This window comes from Malurus melanocephalus, unplaced genomic scaffold, assembly GCF_030028575.1.
Source record: "Malurus melanocephalus ecotype Western Australia unplaced genomic scaffold, MMel_1.1 scaffold_13, whole genome shotgun sequence".
Classification (NCBI taxonomy): Eukaryota; Metazoa; Chordata; class Aves; order Passeriformes; family Maluridae; genus Malurus; species Malurus melanocephalus.
In genome coordinates, this window is record NW_026623245.1 from 1,164,819 (window position 1) to 1,184,088 (window position 19,270).

General features: G+C 44.6%; 1 protein-coding gene across 3 annotated transcripts in view; it reads left to right on the top strand.

The window, feature by feature from the left end:
- SPTBN1 (spectrin beta, non-erythrocytic 1) overlaps positions 1–19,270 on the top strand; it is a 116,173-nt gene that overhangs the window by 24,587 nt on the left and 72,316 nt on the right. For all 3 annotated transcript variants that reach the window (XM_057382093.1, XM_057382085.1, XM_057382101.1), the window contains exon 2: positions 9,603–9,802. In XM_057382093.1, the coding sequence (XP_057238076.1) occupies positions 9,655–9,802 (148 nt within the window). In that variant the 5' untranslated portion in view covers positions 9,603–9,654. The remainder of the gene's footprint in view (positions 1–9,602; positions 9,803–19,270) is intronic.

Consider the following 19,270-nt stretch of genomic DNA (forward strand, 5'->3'; position numbering starts at 1 on the left):
CTCAGGGATACTCCAGGATTGCCAAGCCGTGAGCGTGCTCAGCCTCCCACGGCTGCATCTTGTTCTGGCTGTGCCTCAGCTCAGCACTGCGGCATGACCCAGGTGGGCGTCGCAGCCTCCTCCCTGTGGGAAGGAAACGGGAGCTCCAGGGATGCCGGGAAGGGAAGATGGGCAGAGGCTCTGGCTCACTCCCACWCATCCACAGGTTGAATGTCTGTTGCTTGGGCTGGGACCTTTAGGAAGGGTGGGGTGTGGAAATGGAGAGGGAAAATAGAAGGGCAGGGGAGACAGCAGTTGGCTGGCTGTTAAGCCAGGCCTGTTTACTTGGCAGCCCTCCGCCTGTAAGGAGGTCAGAGCTATCGCATCTCGGCTCCGGAGACGGACCGCGGCGGCAGGAATGTGCTCCGGATGGAAGTGTGTCAGTGCCTGGAGTCAGCTCTGGTGTTGTGAGGGCAGGCTCKCCTTCTAAGTGTGATCCAGGGCCATCGTTTCTGTGTGAGACCCCYTCGGCAGGAGTGGGAAGTGGGGCGGAAACTCCAGTCCCAGACCCCTCTGCCATCCCCAGACACTTGGCTGTGGCTCCCTTCATTCGAATTAATACAACACATGTCAGCTGATATTAAACTATGTGGTCACACAGAGGCAATTGCAGCATTTCCTGAATAATCCAGTGATGTCTGAGTTATCCATTTTTTCCTGAGAAAAGTTTCCTTGTAGGTTGCAAACAGGTACTGTCTCAGTGATGCCCCTCAGCTGGGTGCCACCTGGCACTGCCAGTTTGCTGTCCAAGTCAGCAGTGATGTCACCAAGGGCACTCAAGTTGCCTGGGACTTCCTGCCAAGTGAGGGTTATGGCCAGGGTCAAGATGTGAAGCTTTTCCTGCACTGACAGCAGTGCCCTCATCCCAGAGGAGAGCCAACTGTCTGGCAGACCAGAGGCAGTGGGAGCRTCTCCGCTTTCAGTCCTTCCCTGAYACACAGCAGGTTCCCAAAGCTCAGAGCTCTGTTTCTTGTAAGCTGGGTCATGAGAGAGTGGAGACCAGAAAATGGGAAACTCCTTTCCGAGGGCACCTGGTTTTTATTGGAATTCTGTTCTGTGTGAGCACTTGAAAAATACTAAAAAAGACTTTACTGTTTTGTTCCGCTGAAGTAAAAGGTGAATACCACTGTAGAAAATTGCCCTGTATTTTCATTTTTTTGTTGAAGGTCAGCCCACAAATRGCTTCTAGAACAGGGGTGATACTAACTAAATATTGTCTTTTAAATGCTCAGTGACCTTGAAAGGAATTTTTTTGGTAGTTTCTTTGGAAATGTGTTGGTAAGTAGTGAAATACATCAGTTTTCTTTCCTGCCAGACAAGTTGCCCATGATTCCAGCTCCTCCACCAGTGCATCCACAAGTACTTCTTAGACGTGTTTGGAAAGTGGATCTTTGCCTTGGTCTGTGGTCAGGATGGCAAAGGGTGAAATGCAGGGGCTTCTAAGAACCTTTCAAGGTGTTTTGGTGAAACAAGGTCCCATCTCCATGGCAGGTSTCTGTGAAGACTCCTTGCCTCCTCCATTGTAGCTGTGAAACACCTCAGTCGTGCTAAAGCTGAGGGATGGATCAGAGTGAGAGTCTACATCAGAAAAGTCCTTCCTGTAGTTYCAGAAAGGACTCAGCTGACCTGGAGCCTTTTTGATTCCAGCTCCAGTTCATTTCCTCTTGGAGATTTCATTTGGGTTACAACCCAAAACACCCTTTGTGGTRTATRCAGACAACATAATRYTAATCCAGCCTGCTCAGATTTTTAATCACTATATATTAATTTACCACCATCACAAGGTTTTTGCTATTACATTCTTTTATTTATCTGAAAGTTCGGGCAGYTCCATGGTCAAAATTTCCTCTCTAAGAATTTATAGGAAAATAAGTGCATGGGCTGTAAGAGCTGAGGGCTCCTGGCCTGCTGACAGTCATATTCCTCAGAAAAAGGACTGGCATGCCAGCTGCTGACCCCACAGATCAGAGCTCACAGGTGCACCAGCACATATTAGTTGTCCTGTAAAGCTCTCACAACATTCAGGATGCTATTCCAGTCCTGACCAGAACATGATCCCTGGTTTTGCTGCTCATTCCTCACTTTTCAAAGYGATCAGCTGCATTTGCACAACGAGTCTGCAAAACCTGAAGAGCAGATTGAATTAAAACTCATGAACTTGAATTTTTCTCCATGGGAACACTCTTCCTGAGTCTAGGCTTTGAAAAGGACATCTTCTTGATGTGTTACCCTCCTCAGAAATGCAGCTCTGTCTGAAAATGGGAGGGAAATTTAGTAATTGTGATATGGAAGTTATAAATAATGCAGGAATGGAGTTGGGGAGAGAAATGGTTGAGCTGAGCTGAGATGTTGCCCCAGGTTTATTCCATAAGCCATATATATGGCAGGACATTCCYGGATAGCCTAATAATTCCAGAGGCTGTCTTTCATTGGCACAGGAAAGACTAAGAAGATGATGAATGTGTTTTTTAAAAGCAAATGACCAAGAGCTACATGAACTGAAATATATGGGAATTTCTTTACTGATTTACTTAGAAAGAGAAAACTGGATGTCGTGTTTAGAAAATGCCCAGCTGATGTTTCATTAGATTATTTTGGATGCTGAGTTACATCTCATTTGGCTGTGTTGGATACAAGGTGGTTTGTGAGTTGGAGTGAAGCTGTATTTAATCCATGGATCTCACTGGGGCAGCCATGGACTATCCCKTGATGTACTTATTGGAGTTGAACCAAGCTCTTACTACTTAAATATTACTAACCTTGCCCAGCAGTGCTTGTTTAGGGAAAACCACAAAGATATGAGGAAAGAGGTTGAGTACTCTGTGTTTTGCTTAAAAACTAAACAAGGAGGTTGCATTCTTTGAGCAGGGCYCAGCATGTGGAGTACAGCCCTCCTGGGTGTTCATGCTCTGTGTGTAACTCCCGAGCCCTGCTGGATCCCCACAGACTTTCCCTTTTGGTAGGGATGCAGGAATGCTGCTCCCTAGGAGCTGCTGATGGCTGAGACAGAGCCCTCCCCTCAGCAGCTTAGCAAAATGTGTTTTACATTCTYCAAGTGATGAGGGGAAAAGGAAGGGCAGTCCCAGGAGGAATTTKGTGCTCGCTCCACCCTGAAGTGTTGTGTGCGCTAAGTTCAGTTCTGCTTCATGTTTCTACTCTTCTTTATTAACTTCTTTCCAAAACCASCCACTTTCTACCCAAAATGTCTGTYTTTTTCCTGAGTTAGTTTGKATGTTGGTGGAGTGGCATGGACTTCTCTAGAGGATGGTTCAGAGGCAATGTCTATTCTGGGAGAATAGGGAAATACAGAAGCCTAGAGACTCTCACCCCCAGCTCCTGTTATGTGTGTGACCTCAGATGAAATCCAGGTGAAGCCACCCTCTGTCCCCTTTGTGGTTTAGGAGGCTCTTCAAATAATGTTGGTACATCTTGGGTTGTATCCTCAGCTGGATGGAGCTACCTCAGGTTCCAGAGGGCAAATTTGGACCACATATATCAATTATTATTCTGGAGTCTTCAGGAGAAAATGGAATCCAGATCTGCTGGGTGATGGATGAGAAACTGGATGAAACTTTGTCACTCTAAATGTGGAGAGAATCAGACTAGAAGGTTTTAATGGTCCATGCTGGAACTGAAAGTTTGAAGTACAGATTAGTGTTTATAAATAAATTGGTTTTAGTAATTTTGARTTTCTCTGTGYCCTTGGTGCCCTTGGCTTTGCTTGRTTGTTTGAATCTTTGTCCCATGTKTGGCATGTGGGTCTGGGTGTGCACCAGTCACCCCTGCTGACAGCACTGGGGACTCCAGTACAGTGAGGCCATTTCTGTTTTCAGGGAGCAGTACAAACACTTTCTGAAGTTGTTTCAGTGCTTATTTAATTATGTACCCATCTCCCAGCTAGAGTGTGATATCCTGGGGACCTCAGAGGGAAAACAAGAGCCTGGAATCCACTATTAACTCCCTGCTCTTTGGAGTGATGGGTTATCTGAGATGTGGGAAGCAGACCTTTCTCATGAAGGACAAGCTGCCTGATTTTAGTGACCTTTGCACGCTTTTCCAGCCTGTATTTGGAATAAAGAGGCTTCAGTTTTGCCTTGTTTGTGCATTCCTGAAGTGCCCCACACGCTGATTGTGGCATTTGGTAGCACAGCCTGTCCCCCCTTTGCTGTGACCTTTCAGGGTGCTTTGGGCTGTCAGGCTCCAAGCTGCAGAGCATGAACAGCCAGAGGAGTCAGCACCACAAAGTGGGTTGGCTTGGGAAGCAAAGACAAAGGCATGGAGCACTCTTGGGTTGGAAAATGCAGAAACAGTGTGGTTCTGTTTGTGGAAGGAAAGACAGGGTTGGGAGAGGGGAGAGGGGATATTGAGGTCAAGGGAGTTACAGCCTTGCTGAGTTACCGCCTTTATTATTTTGGGATTGGTTTAGCAGCTGAAACAACAAGCCAGAACATAAGTGAGTGTGCTGCCCCTGCTGCCATGTCAGGACAGTGGAGCTCCTGTCCCTGGAAATGTACTGCAGTTGAGCAATATGGGGTCTGAGCAGGGGGAGAGGCTGGAAACACCTCCTTGGGCTTCAGGCTGAGAAATGGCTGAAATTAGGACACGCGTTTTCTGGTCTTTCTAAGCTTTATGCTCAGTACTTCAGTTCATTGATCCAAGGGTTCCAAAGAAACTCTCTCTTGAGTTTCTTACTAGTGCTTTGTAAATACGTGCAGAGTTTGACCTGTGGGGGTGTTTGTTGTGTATGTTCATTTGGCATCCAGCCCTGAGCCTCTCCCAAGATGCCCCTCTTGACCTCTGACCAGGCCACTTTCCTGTCTGTTGAAGCTTAGGGTGRGAATCTCACCCTGTTGGGATGACAAGTTGTGGGTGGACACTGAAAGTCCAGAGCAACTCCCATTCTCTGTCGTAAATATCAGTTTAAAGTGACACTATAAAAATCATAAAATGTCCATTGTGCTGCTGTTAGGAGGGAGCTGAATATTGCTCAGAAAAAGTGCAGTTTGGTTACATTTGAACTAGATTTTCCTGGTTTTAGTAATAATTATGGCTCTAAACTGAAGAGCTGGACTGGTGAGATGGTCTGAGCCATCAGTAGGAGAGGACAGAATGAGAGGGAAAGTATCTATAAAAATGATAATGGAATTGCTTTCTGTGCTCATCCAGCCTTGATTTCRGAGGGCTACCAGAAAGGAGGCAGTGTGTAATTTTGGTTTCTTTGAGGTACATGTCTGATCTGCGGGATCAGCAGACCATTCTCTTTGTCAYAGTGGTTGTGCCCGTGCTTGTCACCAGACCCATGTGCTCTGGTGACCTGGACATGGGAGTGTCTGTGTCCCCTTCTCAGTTCTTTCACACGTTCAGTGAGAGTTAGAGATGAATGCTCAATTTTATCTTTAATGCCAGAAAAGCTGCAATAGATTGGGCTGTATGTTAGCCAGGGAACAGTCTATTTACATAAGCCATTAAACCATTTGGGGATTGCTGTCCAAAATATCTTTTCTTCAATCACAACACCATAAAAACCTCTTGACAATCCTTAGTAAGAGTAACATGAATCTAACTACAGCTTAGCATGTTTCCTGGAAGAATAGTAACTCTTGAAAAAACAATGTTTACTTTAAAGATAAATGTAACTATTAGGAAGTAATTCCAGATGTGTGGTTATGGCAGAATTTCAGGGATTATAGTCATAGCCTGTTTAGTGAATTACATGATTGCATTTAAAAGTAGCCAATGAATTTTTTWAAAATGAATTCATTCTTCAGATGGGCTGAATAAAACTGTTTATTTTCTTTTATCTGAGAAACAAACAGAGCAGAATCTGGTCTATTTATGAAAGTAAATACAAAAGGTCTGACCCCTGGATGTGGCCTTTGAAAACTGTCTGAGAAAATGCTCTTCCTGGTAGCTGATTTTTTTCTTCAAGCCATTTCTTCTTTTTGAAGATAATGCCAATGCCCCCGCACCCCCCCCCCCCCCCCCATCGGATTATGCAATAGGTTTTAAGGAATGCTTTGAAATGAAATGGTTTGATCTCTTTTGTCTCATGAGGTCGTCTAGTGTGGTACCCATGGCAGAAGGCAACAGAGTTATATTTTATCAATGAGGAAGAAGTTTGGGAATTTACAGATCTTTCTTGGCCCATCATGGCAGGCCTGTGGATTCAGGGCCTGGAGYTGTTCCATGCTATTTATTAGTTCACCCCTGTGCCTGCTTATCCCTGGAATTGCCTGCTAACATCTCCAAGCCAGGTGCATGCAGCACAGGCAGATGAATTTAAGAGAGTGTAGACTAACTGAGAAACCCCAATGCCTGCTTTCTCTGGTTTTGAGCCCTATATGACATCCTTGAGTCAGCCTGAATTGTGAAGAGTAATGAAACTGTGACCTGCCATTTCTGAAATGCCTTGTTCCCAGGGTGCTTGTGTTTATGCAGTCCTGAGAAGGAGCTGGCTTGCAGGATGGTGCTCAGGATGTTGGCAGATGCAATTCTTGTTAGCTCTGGTTCTCTGCTGAAAACATTATTCTTTATTAGAGGGGTATTTCAGCTTATTAGAGGGGTATTTCAGCTTAAAACTAGGCCAGGATTTTAAAGTGACAAAGGTTATTCCTCTGTCCCTGTGCTCTGTGGTGATCTCTCTGTGGGTGTTGGTGGGTACTGAGTACAGAGGTTTCAAATAAATCTGTAAAGGTATGTGTGCTATATGTACGTGTGTGCTGCTGCACGCACACACACACACAGGTTTTTCAGCATAGTCCTTCAAGTGCTGGGCTGATTTCACGGGTGGATTACATTCAAGGTCATTAACAGTGAACTCGGCTACACTAAGGGCTCCAGGAAAATTCCAAACCATTTTCCCCCATTACTCCCTGGGCAGTTGCTGGTGTTGTTCGTGTCAGATCGGGACACCCTTAACATGGACACAAGATGTGCTGCTTTAGCTTGTCCCAGCTGCAGGACCTCCATCCCTGCAGTCAGAGAAGCCTGGAGGTTTCTGCCGGGGCTCSTGTTTATCTTCCCTCCCTGTTCCCGGAGGCACCAGCAGGTTGTGCTGGATCAGAGCTGCAGCAGGACTTGAGAAAAGCTGTTTTCCAGCAGGGGCTGAAGGCGGTGGCTGCATGCTCTRTAGCTGGGTCTGTCTCTGGAATGAGGATTCTGTTGTGTTCTCCTCACCTCGCTTTGCTGCAGGGTGCTTATTTTTATCCCTGCAAGCGTTTTCCTGCACCCCCGCTCTGCTGTCCCTGTGRCAGGGAGCCGCATCCCAGAAAAGGGAGCTTGATGTCAGGGAGCGAGGCACTGCTTTTATTAGAACAAGGCTGCAGGTTTTCCAGCCCTATAGGTGTGGGATAACAGGCCATTTCATGCTCAATTTAGCTTTATCTGGGATAGATTTTGCTTGTGCAAYGCTCAGGAAGGGTGGGAGAAGTGATAAAGCACAAGTTAGAGTTGAATTTATTCTGGATTGAGTTGTGTGTGTTTYTAAACAGCAGTGACACAGAAATAAATTAAATCCCATGGCTCGTTCCATCTRTATTAAATTACGTGTCACTGCATCCCGATTTTGGGGTCACTGCTTTTATTTTCATGGTTGGAGCTGCAGCTTTTCCAGTGGCACGTCTTCTCTTCCTTGAGCACTGGTGAATATAGAGAAGATGGAAAATGATGCTGTCGACCAGCATGGTTGTTTATACCCTGGTTGCTCCGTGGATTTAATTGGAATTAACCCTGATTTCAGCCTGTGTACAGGGATCAATGGGAGGTTTTTGTTTCGGCCTGATGCTCAGTGAGGATCAGCTGGCGAGTGCTGAGCAGAAACGCTCCGAGTGGGATTTAATCCTTCCCCCTGCCTTTGCTCCACGCTTTTGTTTGCTCCTAGCAGGAGCAAAAGGCAGGATCCGGCCGCTAGGAGCGGCTGATCCATCTCCAGCTCCTGYGGGATGCGCTGCGGGAGCATCGTCCCCACGACCTTCCCCAGAGCCAGTTTTCCTCGCGTTCCCTCGCTCTGTTGGCAGCTTCCCATGACTAAAGCCGTTCCTTCCCACCTTTTGTGAAGGTTGAACACTCGCGCTCAGCCTTCGCTAACAGCTCCTTATGTAACAGCCGCCCCAGCGCGGCTCCGTTCCCATTTCTGCGCCGAGCACGGGGATTTATCCGCGCGGAAACACGGGACGGACCTGCCGTGGGTGGGGACGGGGGGACAACCAGCCGGCTCTGCGTTATCCCGGGCCCGCACGGGGAGTGAACACCGCTGGTGAGCCCCGCCGTCTGTCGCGGGCGAGGGGTATTTATGTCGCGACATGCGGGTGTGGGCAGGGGCCGGGCCGGCAGGTGGCGCCAGCGCGGCGGGCGGGGAGGGCCCTGAGGGGCGGCCCCGGCTCGGCCGGCAGGGAGGGCTCGGCTCCACCCTGAGGGGCGGCACCGGCCCCGCCCTGCGCTCCGAGCTGCCCGGGAGGGCGGTTGTGTGGCTGCTTTGTTWTTTAGATTTTATTTTAAAATAAGAAAGTGAGATAAAAGAGAGAAAAACCAAGAGAGGCCTTGTGCGGGGCGCCGTGAGGGGAGCGCGCGCGCGCCCCGCCCAGGTAAAAGGGCGGCCTTGTGTCTCCCTCTTGCCCACGTATTTAACTGCATTTCTGGTAATTATTGCGTTTTGCGGAGGTGAACTGTGTGTTTCTCTGTTTCTGAGGAGCACCGTRTTCTCCTCAGGATCTCTCTGAGCACTGACTGGTGAAGGGAATGCTCAGTGCTGTTCCCACTGGGCTCACAGCCATGTATAACCTCCCTCCTCCTCCAGAGGTGTCTGCTTCTGTTATATCTAGTACTGATAAATACATGCAAATCTAATCAGAAAACAGAATAAACATGCAAACAACACCCTGAAAGAGGAGAACCTCAGCCCAAGGGTTGCGTTGGTGGGTGCCATGTTGTTCCTGTGGAGAGTTCAAAGTAATGCATCATTTAGTTGGTTTTATCTGGATTAGTTCATAAATAAATTGCCAGGACCAGTCACAAAGGCAGTATTTGCATATGGAGACAGAAATATTTCTTCAGATCCACTTTAAAAGGCTTTTGCTTGTCAAATGCTTATGTGGCTTTTTAAGAACCTGCATTTTTTTCCCATCAGTATTTGCACCATTTTGTAAAGGTGTTGAGGTCATGTTTTTGCCTGAGGTTTTTCTTAGATGAGTTATCCACAGCTCTATATGCTTTGGCCAACATCACAGATCTCTAAAGCCAATAGTCTGCTTTTGAAAGTCACARCTGTGGGAGTGTTTTACTGCACCACTGCATCCATGTTCCACTTTGTGGAGCTGAACTTGACAATTCTGGATGTGTGTATGCAGCAAAACTTCTGGCTTTGGTGAAGTATTTAATTTTTAAAGAATATTTGTTCACTTATTCATTCTCTGAAAGACTGTTTGGTATCTGACCTGTTCTTGAGCTTGTGCTTCAAGTAAGTCACTCATTTTTGAAACCAGAAGTCCTGAGCTTCACATGTACAACTTTTTTCCAGTATATGTGTRCCATCTAAATGATTATTTTTATGTGTTTTTCTCTGACAGAGGGTTTTAAGAAGAATCTGATGGTGAGAAGAGACTAAGGAGAAGACTCAGGATGACGACAACGGTAGCGACAGATTACGACAACATTGAAATCCAACAGCAGTACAGCGATGTCAACAACCGCTGGGATGTGGACGACTGGGACAATGAGAACAGTTCTGCTCGGCTGTTTGAGCGCTCCCGCATCAAGGCCCTGGCTGGTAAGCACTGACCTCAGATTTGGGAAAAAAAAAAATAGAGGGATAACAAAGTTCTCCTTCAATATACCTCCATCTACAGGTGTGCAAAACATCTCAGTTTTCCTGGAGAAAAGGAATGTGGTAGGTGGAGAGAGTTGTCATGTAGTAATGAATGACAGAACTATATATTCTGCCTGAAATACCTTTGTCTTCTGCTGAATTCCACAGTCATCAGCAGAGAAATGAAACTGAATTGGATCTTTCCTTGTTCGAAACGTTAGATTRTTGCGTATTAAAGGCTATACATTAACCACATTTGTTTATAGAGCAAAGAGATTATGTCATGTCCTCTCAGCTCTGAGTCACTGCCCTGCAAAGCAATTTTAATGCATTCTGTAAATGATTTCCTGACTTTTATGGTAGCATGCCCACATTTCTGACCTCTGAACAAAATGCCTTGGCAATGTGGGACAAGCATAGAAAACAGCTCAAAAATATGCTGAGCATTCTGCTGGTGAAATCTGATCTCCAGGGATGGCTTTAAACCTGACACTTCATAAGGTGTTGAGACAGGTTTATTAAATCAGCTGCACTGAGACAAAGGTATCACCTGTTCCATTTGTGATTCCAATGGGGCTGGGGCTGGAGTGTGGCATGCCCTTTTTCCTCTCCATTCCGGCCATGGGGATGCATTAGATGCAGAATACCTTTGCGTGTCAGGCACAGGGCAGGATCAGGTGTGGGGCTCAGCAACAGGAAAATGAAGTAGTTCGTGCATGTTGACAGAGAGCAGATCACATAACTGTTCCTAGGGATAGTAATGCTATTGACTTAATGGAACTACTCACAGAAGGGACGTGTGTTAAATTTTGCTGCTTTTAATTACATCAGTTCCCATCATAGTGAGCATTTGGAATGACAGGGAAAATGCCTTACCTGGGCRGGGCTGTGCTGAATGGGGTCAGAAACAGCCTGATGGTATGTGTGGTGATAAGGCAAAATGATTCTCAGCCTGGGTTGTTTTATTTTAGTAGTTTAATCTTTGAGGAAGAAACTGTCTTTTACTCCTGYCTGTTAGTGGTTGTAGGTTATATCCTGTTCCTTGGGTGGGAAATGCTTTTAGTACAAAGCTCATGAGCCGTTTTTGGGTCCCAGATCTCACCTTACTGCAGCTGCTTTTTYCACTTACTTTTATAGCAAGCAGAGCTCCCCACCTGAGTAATGAATAATAAACATGAAACTCTTATTTCAAGGAGAAGTAATGTAAGGAAAGTACTTGAATTATTTAGATAGCCTAAAACACATACCAATGTCAAAGCAAATAATTTTGTTGAAGATTTGATTCAGATATTTAAGCATTTTTCCACAGTATGGTGTATTTATTTTCCYTCTGAACAAGCATTACTCGTAGGTTTTTTAATTTGGTGCATTTCTACACCTGTAATTCTTTACAGTTAGTGCTGAGAATGCAGTGTGCTGCCAAAACTTGGCTTAGCATCCTGCACTGCTGCAGCACTGCTTGAAAGCTTAATCATGGTGCAGAGAGAGAGGAGTGAGGAGAGCTTTGTATTTCAAATCCAAGGTAATGGTTAAAGCCGGAGCCGTGGTACTCCTGGCACTGGTCAACATACATTTTCAGATGCATTGTGTGGTGGGTAATCTTCTCTTGCATCTCCCCAGAGAGGCCCTGGCAGATTTTTAACAGCTGCAGCCTGGAGCTGGGCTGGCAATGATCTCTGTCATTGTCCTCTTTCAGTGGAGACAGGCCCTTTCTGGAAAGGTGTTCTCTGATTCAGCTGCATGTCACAGGACCAGCACAATGACCGCTGGGTGAAAGCCTGGTGCACACACAGTCATGCTGGGRCATGTCAAGAGGCCCTTCTGGGCTCTGTAACCCAGACATTTGACTGGCTGCTGCACCATCACTTTCCTCTGGGTGAGCTTCMCTGCTCTCTGAAGTGGAAGTAGTTGTGTGCCACCTTTGGGGTCTGGATTTACTGAATRGCACTCCCATTTGACCTGGGTGAGCACTGGCTCTTTGTGGGCATGAGCACCTTCCCCCATCTCCAAGACTGGGCACCTGRCTGCAGCATTTCCCTCTCCAGAGGTCATGGATGAGTTGTATCTAAAGCCTGTGGCTGTCTTGCAGTATGTCAGTGACAAGAWATAACAAAAGACTGAAAACATCTTGCCGTCTATGAAATGCTCATGCATCATTATCTCCTTGTCCTAATATGAAAGGTTTCAAATGAACACACCAGGCACTGGTTCCTTATTTTTCATCTCCACGATGCAAGCTGCTGTATTTCGAAGAAGAACAGTCGTGGGCAYGTTACACTGCCTGACTAATGGTTGTGTACTCTCTGCTGGTGCAGGCATCTTCTTTCCATTCTCTTCCACTAGCTGTGAAGTGCCTCTTTGGTGGAACYTCCATCTCATGTTCATTCTACTTTACTGTAATTGAAGTGAAACTTACTTCCTTTAAGGTAAAATAAGGTAAAGAGTGAGGAAGTAAAAAATGAGGTCTGTAGCCAGAGTCTGATACTCCACTGTAGAAAGAATCCTGATGGCCCCACATTCCATTAGGATGYTGAAATATTTAACACCAAAGCAGCTGGTCAGAATAATCTGTGATCAGAACAATGTCCTGGAGAAAAGCTCAGGTAAAGCAGGTATGATATGATAACAGAAAACCACTGTTGTTAGTACAGCAGCTGAGCTGATAACCAATGTTATTAAAGTGGTCTGTGTTCCGTGAAAACCAGAATGTGAAGGGTTGTTTCAGYTTAAAACCAAGAAATCATCGGGGAACTCAACTTTCAATCAGAATCCAGATTTGAAGGGGTATGCAACCAGATTGGTTGCCATTCATGTTGAACTAACTCAYTCTGCAACTGATATGAGAAGAAGGTAACTGATCCCTTCTTCTCCAAGTAAGGTAACCCACTGTAGGAAATCATCTTTCACCTGTCCTTGKTCTCCGTGGTTCTTTGGAAGGTCTTGCTGGAAGAGCAGGTAATTCTACCTGCTCTGTAGGAGCCAAAAAGATATCATGTTTGTGCAAGATTCTTCATTCACAAATCCTCAAGGATTAGATTTCGTCTATCTTGAACCATTAGCTAACAAGATTTGTTGTGCAGCTCCTTGGTGCATGAAGCTCTTGCAAAAACCTTAAGAAACAGTTCAGTTGTTCAGCAGAATTTTTCACACTCAGCCTTTGGGCTGTGACATTCAGCTGTGCCATGCTTGCCASCTCAGGTGCTGTTTTCAGGTAGTATGAGAATTGTCACCTCTAAAACTTTCYGTTTCTTCAGTTAGCTAATTCAATATTAAACTTGGCTACACTTATGTGCTTTTCTGCTCATTTGTATTTTGCCCTTTTATCCTGTGGGTTCATCCAAGTGACCAGAATGTCTGTGAGTCAGCTCTCTGGCACATGAATTAAAACCAATTTCAAAGTTTATGAAATAAGAGGAGTTTTCTAGTGTGGGCAGGGGGAGCTGTGCATTCCTTTTCCAGCTTCACCCAAGTGGCCATGTGTAGGTTGGGGCACTSACTGGTGTTGCACAACGTGGTGTTCAAGAGCCTTACAAGAAAAGTCAGGAGGCTGCATTTGTTGTGCAGCTTTCCTTAGGTCCCCAAAACAGCCTTGTCATTCATGCCAGTAACTTAAATTCTCCCAGCAGTAAAAGGGGGAAAAGCWTTGAAATTGTTCCTGAAGTTGTGCTATTGAAAAGTTTTCCTTTTTAATACAGTGGAATACCCATTTTGTAAGGTTAAAAAAATTAGAGAAAACTCCCAGTGGGAAAGTTCTGGTACCACATGTGGGACTCATTAGCCCTTGTGGCCCTTGTATTTGAGCTCCAACAGCTCCAGTGCAAAAAGTCAGCAGAACAGCCYCACAAAAAAGTGAAAAGGAAGATTCAGCTTCTAGTATTCTCCAGGCATCACACACCTGCCTGGCCCTGCTCTTGAGCAACTCTTTCGCAGCAAAATTTCTGTTTCACTCTGAGTATACAGAATGAAGTTTCAGGTCTCAAATCAATCAAAAAAGGCAACCTACAATGATTTAGAGCTTAAGAGACATAAACTTTGGATTTATTCTTGGCTTTGAAAGAGGATATTGAGAATAAGCTCTTGCAGGGTGTTTCCTGACTATYCTGCACCTGAGCTATCCAGGACTTGAAAATCACTAGTTTTAATAGCACTAGTCACTAGTTTTAATAGCAGCAAGTGTTAAGGAAAGAGAGCTCAGCAGAATAGTGATACTCATAAATCAGCTTGAAAGGGCATTTGAAGGATTCATTTGAGACTAAACAGAAATAAAAACCTTARAGCAGTGAAATCTGCTCTGCACTGGTGTGGCAGAGCTGATTATCAGCCTGTGGGTTTGTTTAGCAGCCACAGGCCTAACACAGGTGTACCCAGATGAGCATGAAAGGGCTTCTTTTGAAAAATCTTGTTTTGCTCAGATAAAAGTTGATGGAATTATTTCAACAAAAGCTTTTCCAAGTGCTGACCTCACCCGTGGCTTTTCTTCTGGATTTTACTGCTGGAACAATTTTCCTGTTGTTTCTAACTTTCCCAGAATCCRTAGGGGCAGGTGTTAGGAGCAGGAGTGTCATTTGGTGTGTTGTGTATCATGCAGGCATGATGGGAGTGAGCAGGGCAGTGGAGAGGCTGCTGTACTGCCACATGTCACCTGTGGTGCTGGCTGGGACTCCTSATGCCCACTGTGCTCTTATCAGAGAATGAGGAAAAGCTCAGCCCATCTGTCACTGTGCATTAATGCATTGGCTTTTAAAGTTGCTGTGGAGAACTGTTCTAAAGCAGAGAGCAAAAACCAGATGATAAATAATACTTTGTTCTTAGTGGGTTTATTTTTAAAGATTATCAGTAGACTGACCAAAAAAAAAAAAAGAGCCAGTGCGTCTGTGAAACATAAAATAACTTCCGAGTAGAAGCAAACAATGTATTAGATGATCAAAAATGTAACTTGGTACACAGGTCATTTGTATCTTACTGCTGTAACAACGTGATTTTTGGTATCAGTTGGGCATGGGTTGGGCGTATGCTGTCTCTCTTTAGAATCAAAGAAGTGGTGTTGTGAATTACATGGAGGTGTAAGTCAGGTTCTTTGTAGTCTGATTAGATCTATGGTCCCATGTAGCCTCTTGAGTAGAGAGCCAAGCTGCTGAAAAGAAGTCGTGCTGAATGTCCCTTAGGAGGTGTCTGGAATCAGGCCTGCTTGTCTTCTCCATGGATGGGATTTATGAGTACTTAGTAACAGAGTGGTGCATGACAGTGGTTGCATCCTGGTGAATGACTGTAATGTGGCACGCATTGTTCAGGCAGGATGAGCAGGGCTGGAAAAATAGGCTTTTTGTTTCTTTGGTGACAGAGCAGGATAGGAGCAGTTCTGGCAGCCCCACTCTGGAAAATCTTGAGTGCTGCCGTCATTTTATGTCTCTGCTCAAATCCTTTCAGGACTAAGCATTGTTGAGTTGGACACGTATACAGGAGAGSCCAGCATCTTGCCAGCATGAGCCTTTGTTGATTGATCCCTAGATCTTTGAATTCCTGTGCATTWAGCTCCTGGTCCGGAATACAGGTCCATATCTCTTCCTTATAGTTCCTTGCGGAGAGCTCCAGGCATAYGCCAGTCCTTATGCACAGAGGGCTCTGTGCATTGGCAGCATTCAGTAATTTAACAAAGTAAAGTAAAGAGAATTCTGTGCWCTAGTTAGGCTTAAATATAAAAAGGCGTCTGTACCAGAGGAAGCTGATGGAAAGCTGAATGTGTGCTGACTCTGTGTGCATAGGTGTATTTGCCTTTGGGATGTTACCTGTGAAATGTGCACAGGGATAATCCTGCAGCAGGTAAATCAGCCTGATCATACCAGGGCATTTTAATAGCATGGCACCGAACAGACTTCCAGAGTGAGCTTTCTTACTCACACTGATCTTAGGTGGGATCTGTCCCTTCATTCCCAGAGAAGCACAGCACACTGCTCTCCTGTCTACTCCAGTTTTCCTCATCCATTTATCCCCATGGCATCCGAGGAGAATAAGAGCACCAGGGGACTTGCTTTTGCCTGCCATCTAATGCTGAGCTGAGTAGGAGGCAGTGTTCAGCATCAACAGGACAGGAGTTGTGAAGGGGAGTAAAGAGCTCTGGCTGCAGCAGCTGCTCAGGGAAAGGAAAAATGCTCCCTGGGAGACACCCTCCATGGAGTCAGTGAGAGCTGAGCCAAGCACTGTCTTAAGCCTGGGATAATGCTGAAGTTGATGGTTTAGAGGAGACCTCCCAGCCAGATTGTCACCTGGTATAAACTGGATTCTCCCCTGGCTTCTCTGATGCCATGCTGTCTTACACCAGCTGGGAACCTGACCAGAGTGGCCCTTCATGGGAAACCTGAAGTCTGAAAAGATTACAAATGTTCTTTGCTGTTGGAGTCAATGTTTCAGGGATATTTAATACAGAGAAATCATGGGGCCTTCCACTCAGATAATGAGATTGTTTTTAGAAAGTTTGCTGAATAATCTTAATGGAAAGGATTTTTTCTTTATAGAAAGTACATGCCAATAATGGCAATCTCTTTTAAAATTATGACTTCTGTCAGGTATGAGCTTAGCTGTGGATGAATTTCAAAACCCAGTCATGAGTCTGTAATTTGAAAGAAGTCTTTCCACAAAAAAGTGCGTATGCAGAAGAGAATGTTCTTGTCTCACATCTTTAGCATCTAACTAGCAATGTTTCTGTATTTATGTTATTTATTCAGCCAAATCTGCAATGAGCCTTGCATTTTTTCCTTCTATTTGTTGCTGGGATACTGCCTGAAAGCACTCCCTGAGGTATAAATAATGCCTAACAGAGCATACTGCAACGTGAAATTCAATGCAGGTTACAAAAATGTTTACTAATTTCTGTTAACCCAGGAGCCCTTCTAATGGGTGAAGATTAGTGATGAAATCATTCTCTCAGATCAGAGCTTTGATTCTTATCTTGAGGTAATATCCTGGAGAGATATAAACCCAGATTGCCTGGAGACGAATTTCCTTGATGAGGAAGAGGCAAAAAGTACAGGAATAAAGATGAGGACCAGCCAAGTAGAGAGGGTGAGGAAAATCCTCTTCCAAGTTCCACTTTTGTAGTTTCCMGCATTCTCCCTAACAGTTTTGAACTCTTCTAGTGAGCAGTGCTATCATTACTATATTTTTTTTTTACAAACCACTTTGTGCATGTATGTTGTATGAGGATTTTTGGGAAGTTTTTCTTCCCTTACATGTTAGTAAGCATTGAAGGCAGATAGATGTCAAGTGACAGTATTTGTACATCCATTTGTATAACATCTTGTTTTTCCTATACATCATATAAAAATGAAGTTGTTTGCTCTGGAACGGTAATTTCGTGACCTGGACACAGATAATACTTGTCAATTGATCACTCAGCTTTTTTTGCGGGAAGAGGCAGTTTCCAGTTGAGGACATACTCTGGTTTATGGAGATTTGTAAAGATCAGCATATTCTACTGCTTGTTTTCACCCAATTTTTATTTTGCTCAAGAGCAGCAGGACATTGAATTGTCATGCCTGAGTGATTATGGTTTAGCAACAGTGCATCCTGTTCAGACTGGAACAAAAAAGAGAAAGTGGTGGAAAAGGAAGAAGAGAAAAAGAAGAGAAAAAGAAGAGAAAAAGAAGAGAAAAAGAAGAGAAAAAGATGGTTCCCTGTCTCTCCCATACATACAAACACAGGTGCAATTCAGATGAAAGAGAAAGGAGGGAGAGGCAATGACAATAATCCCAGCTTCTGAAAAAGCACATCAAAACCCGTAAGAAAGAACTTTCTGGATGAAAATGAAGAAGTGTTTTCCTGACAAAATTTCACAGCCAGTGGGTGTGTAAAGTGTGTACCTGAAGCAGTGTGCTTGATTTGAACAGGCTTTGTAAGGGCTATCCATCTACGTCAGAGAGTGAGCCAAGTGTATTTCATAGGCAACAAATAAAACCTGGGAATGTACTTACAGCATTTCAGGGGTGACTTTCCTGTGTTGGTGAGTTCATGGAGTATGGGAAACAGTACAGGCTGGAATGCAAACCAACAGAAATCATCATTCCTTCCAAAATATTCCGCAAGTGCCTCCTGTAGCTCTTCCCTGCTGGCCTTCCTGGCAGGTGTTTGACTCCTGCAGTTAGCAAGGACATGCTGTTACAAAAGTCACGTCAACTTTCCTGTTAATCTGGGACTTGTGTAAACTGAAACCCGAAACCAGGTGGAACTGACCCAGTTTCAGTAATAAATTGATATTCTGGCCTGGTTTGTGAGAAAATTCCCAAAGGTTTTGTGCTGCTTTGGTCTCAGATGTTGCAATCTAGAGATTCATCTGGAGCCCAAAGCTAGTTTGTACCTGGGACTTGGAGTGGAACTGTTGGAAGGCCAGCCTGGACATGGCAAAAGGAGAACATGTAAACAGACCCTTCTGTAATAAAAATCTTTATCTCCTGCTTTTTAATKTGCCCCTTGCCTTTGGATTGCGTTGGCTCTCCAAAGCCCACGTAAATCATGGAGAATGTATCTGAAAGGGACTGGGAGGGTCCAATGACAGGGTAGTTGCCACTGACCTAAAATCCCCTTTAAACAGAAACATTGAGGTACTTCCTGCAATGAAAATGTCATTGAAGAGAAGATCTCTTGGTTTGCTTGTATTCATTTCACCTTCTTGTGAGACAGTTACGAAATGTTGCAGGACATGGCAGGTTACAAACTGAAGGGTTCTGTTTCCTCCAATACCTGCAGCAGAGGTAATGAACTTGGCAGCTCATCTCTGCTTGGTGTGTGGGCTGCTGCTCCCTGGGTTCCAGCATCTTAGACAAGAACTGGAGGGAAACCAGCTAACTCTTCAGGATTCATGTTATGCAAATTGTGAAATAGGGTAAAAATAACTATTTTCTATTACATTCTAGAACAATCCGCAGCAAAACCTTTCTCTTGCTCTTTTCAATATAAAAGGAAAGGGTCTGTTTTTACTGCGAGGATTCAGGCAAGTGTGATAATGAGTTTTCAGTTCCTAATTGTAACATTAAGGGGATATGTAGGAACTTTACCCTCCTTCAGGAGAGGAGCAAAATGTGACGTGATTTCTCTGGCATTTTAGTTTAATAAATCATCCTTTTTATCTTGTAATTTCTTTTCYAGTTAGCTACCAACTAGAGAATTTACAGGAGCAAGAAAGAGTAAAGACAAGGGTGATGGTTAGCCAGGCTCGTAATTATTGTAAGCTCTGGCTTAGAAACATTGATAATTAGGAATTTGGAAGGTAATTTTGCTAGATCTAACAATAGTTTCTTCCTTAGAAACTCTAGTTTTTTCCTTTGTGTCGGAACCCATTCACTTCAGCAGCAATTTTCAGAATGACAAAAAGACAGAGCCCAGGAGAGACCTTTTTTGTGTTGTGGGGTAAGCAGYTGTCTCTAAATGTCACATGTA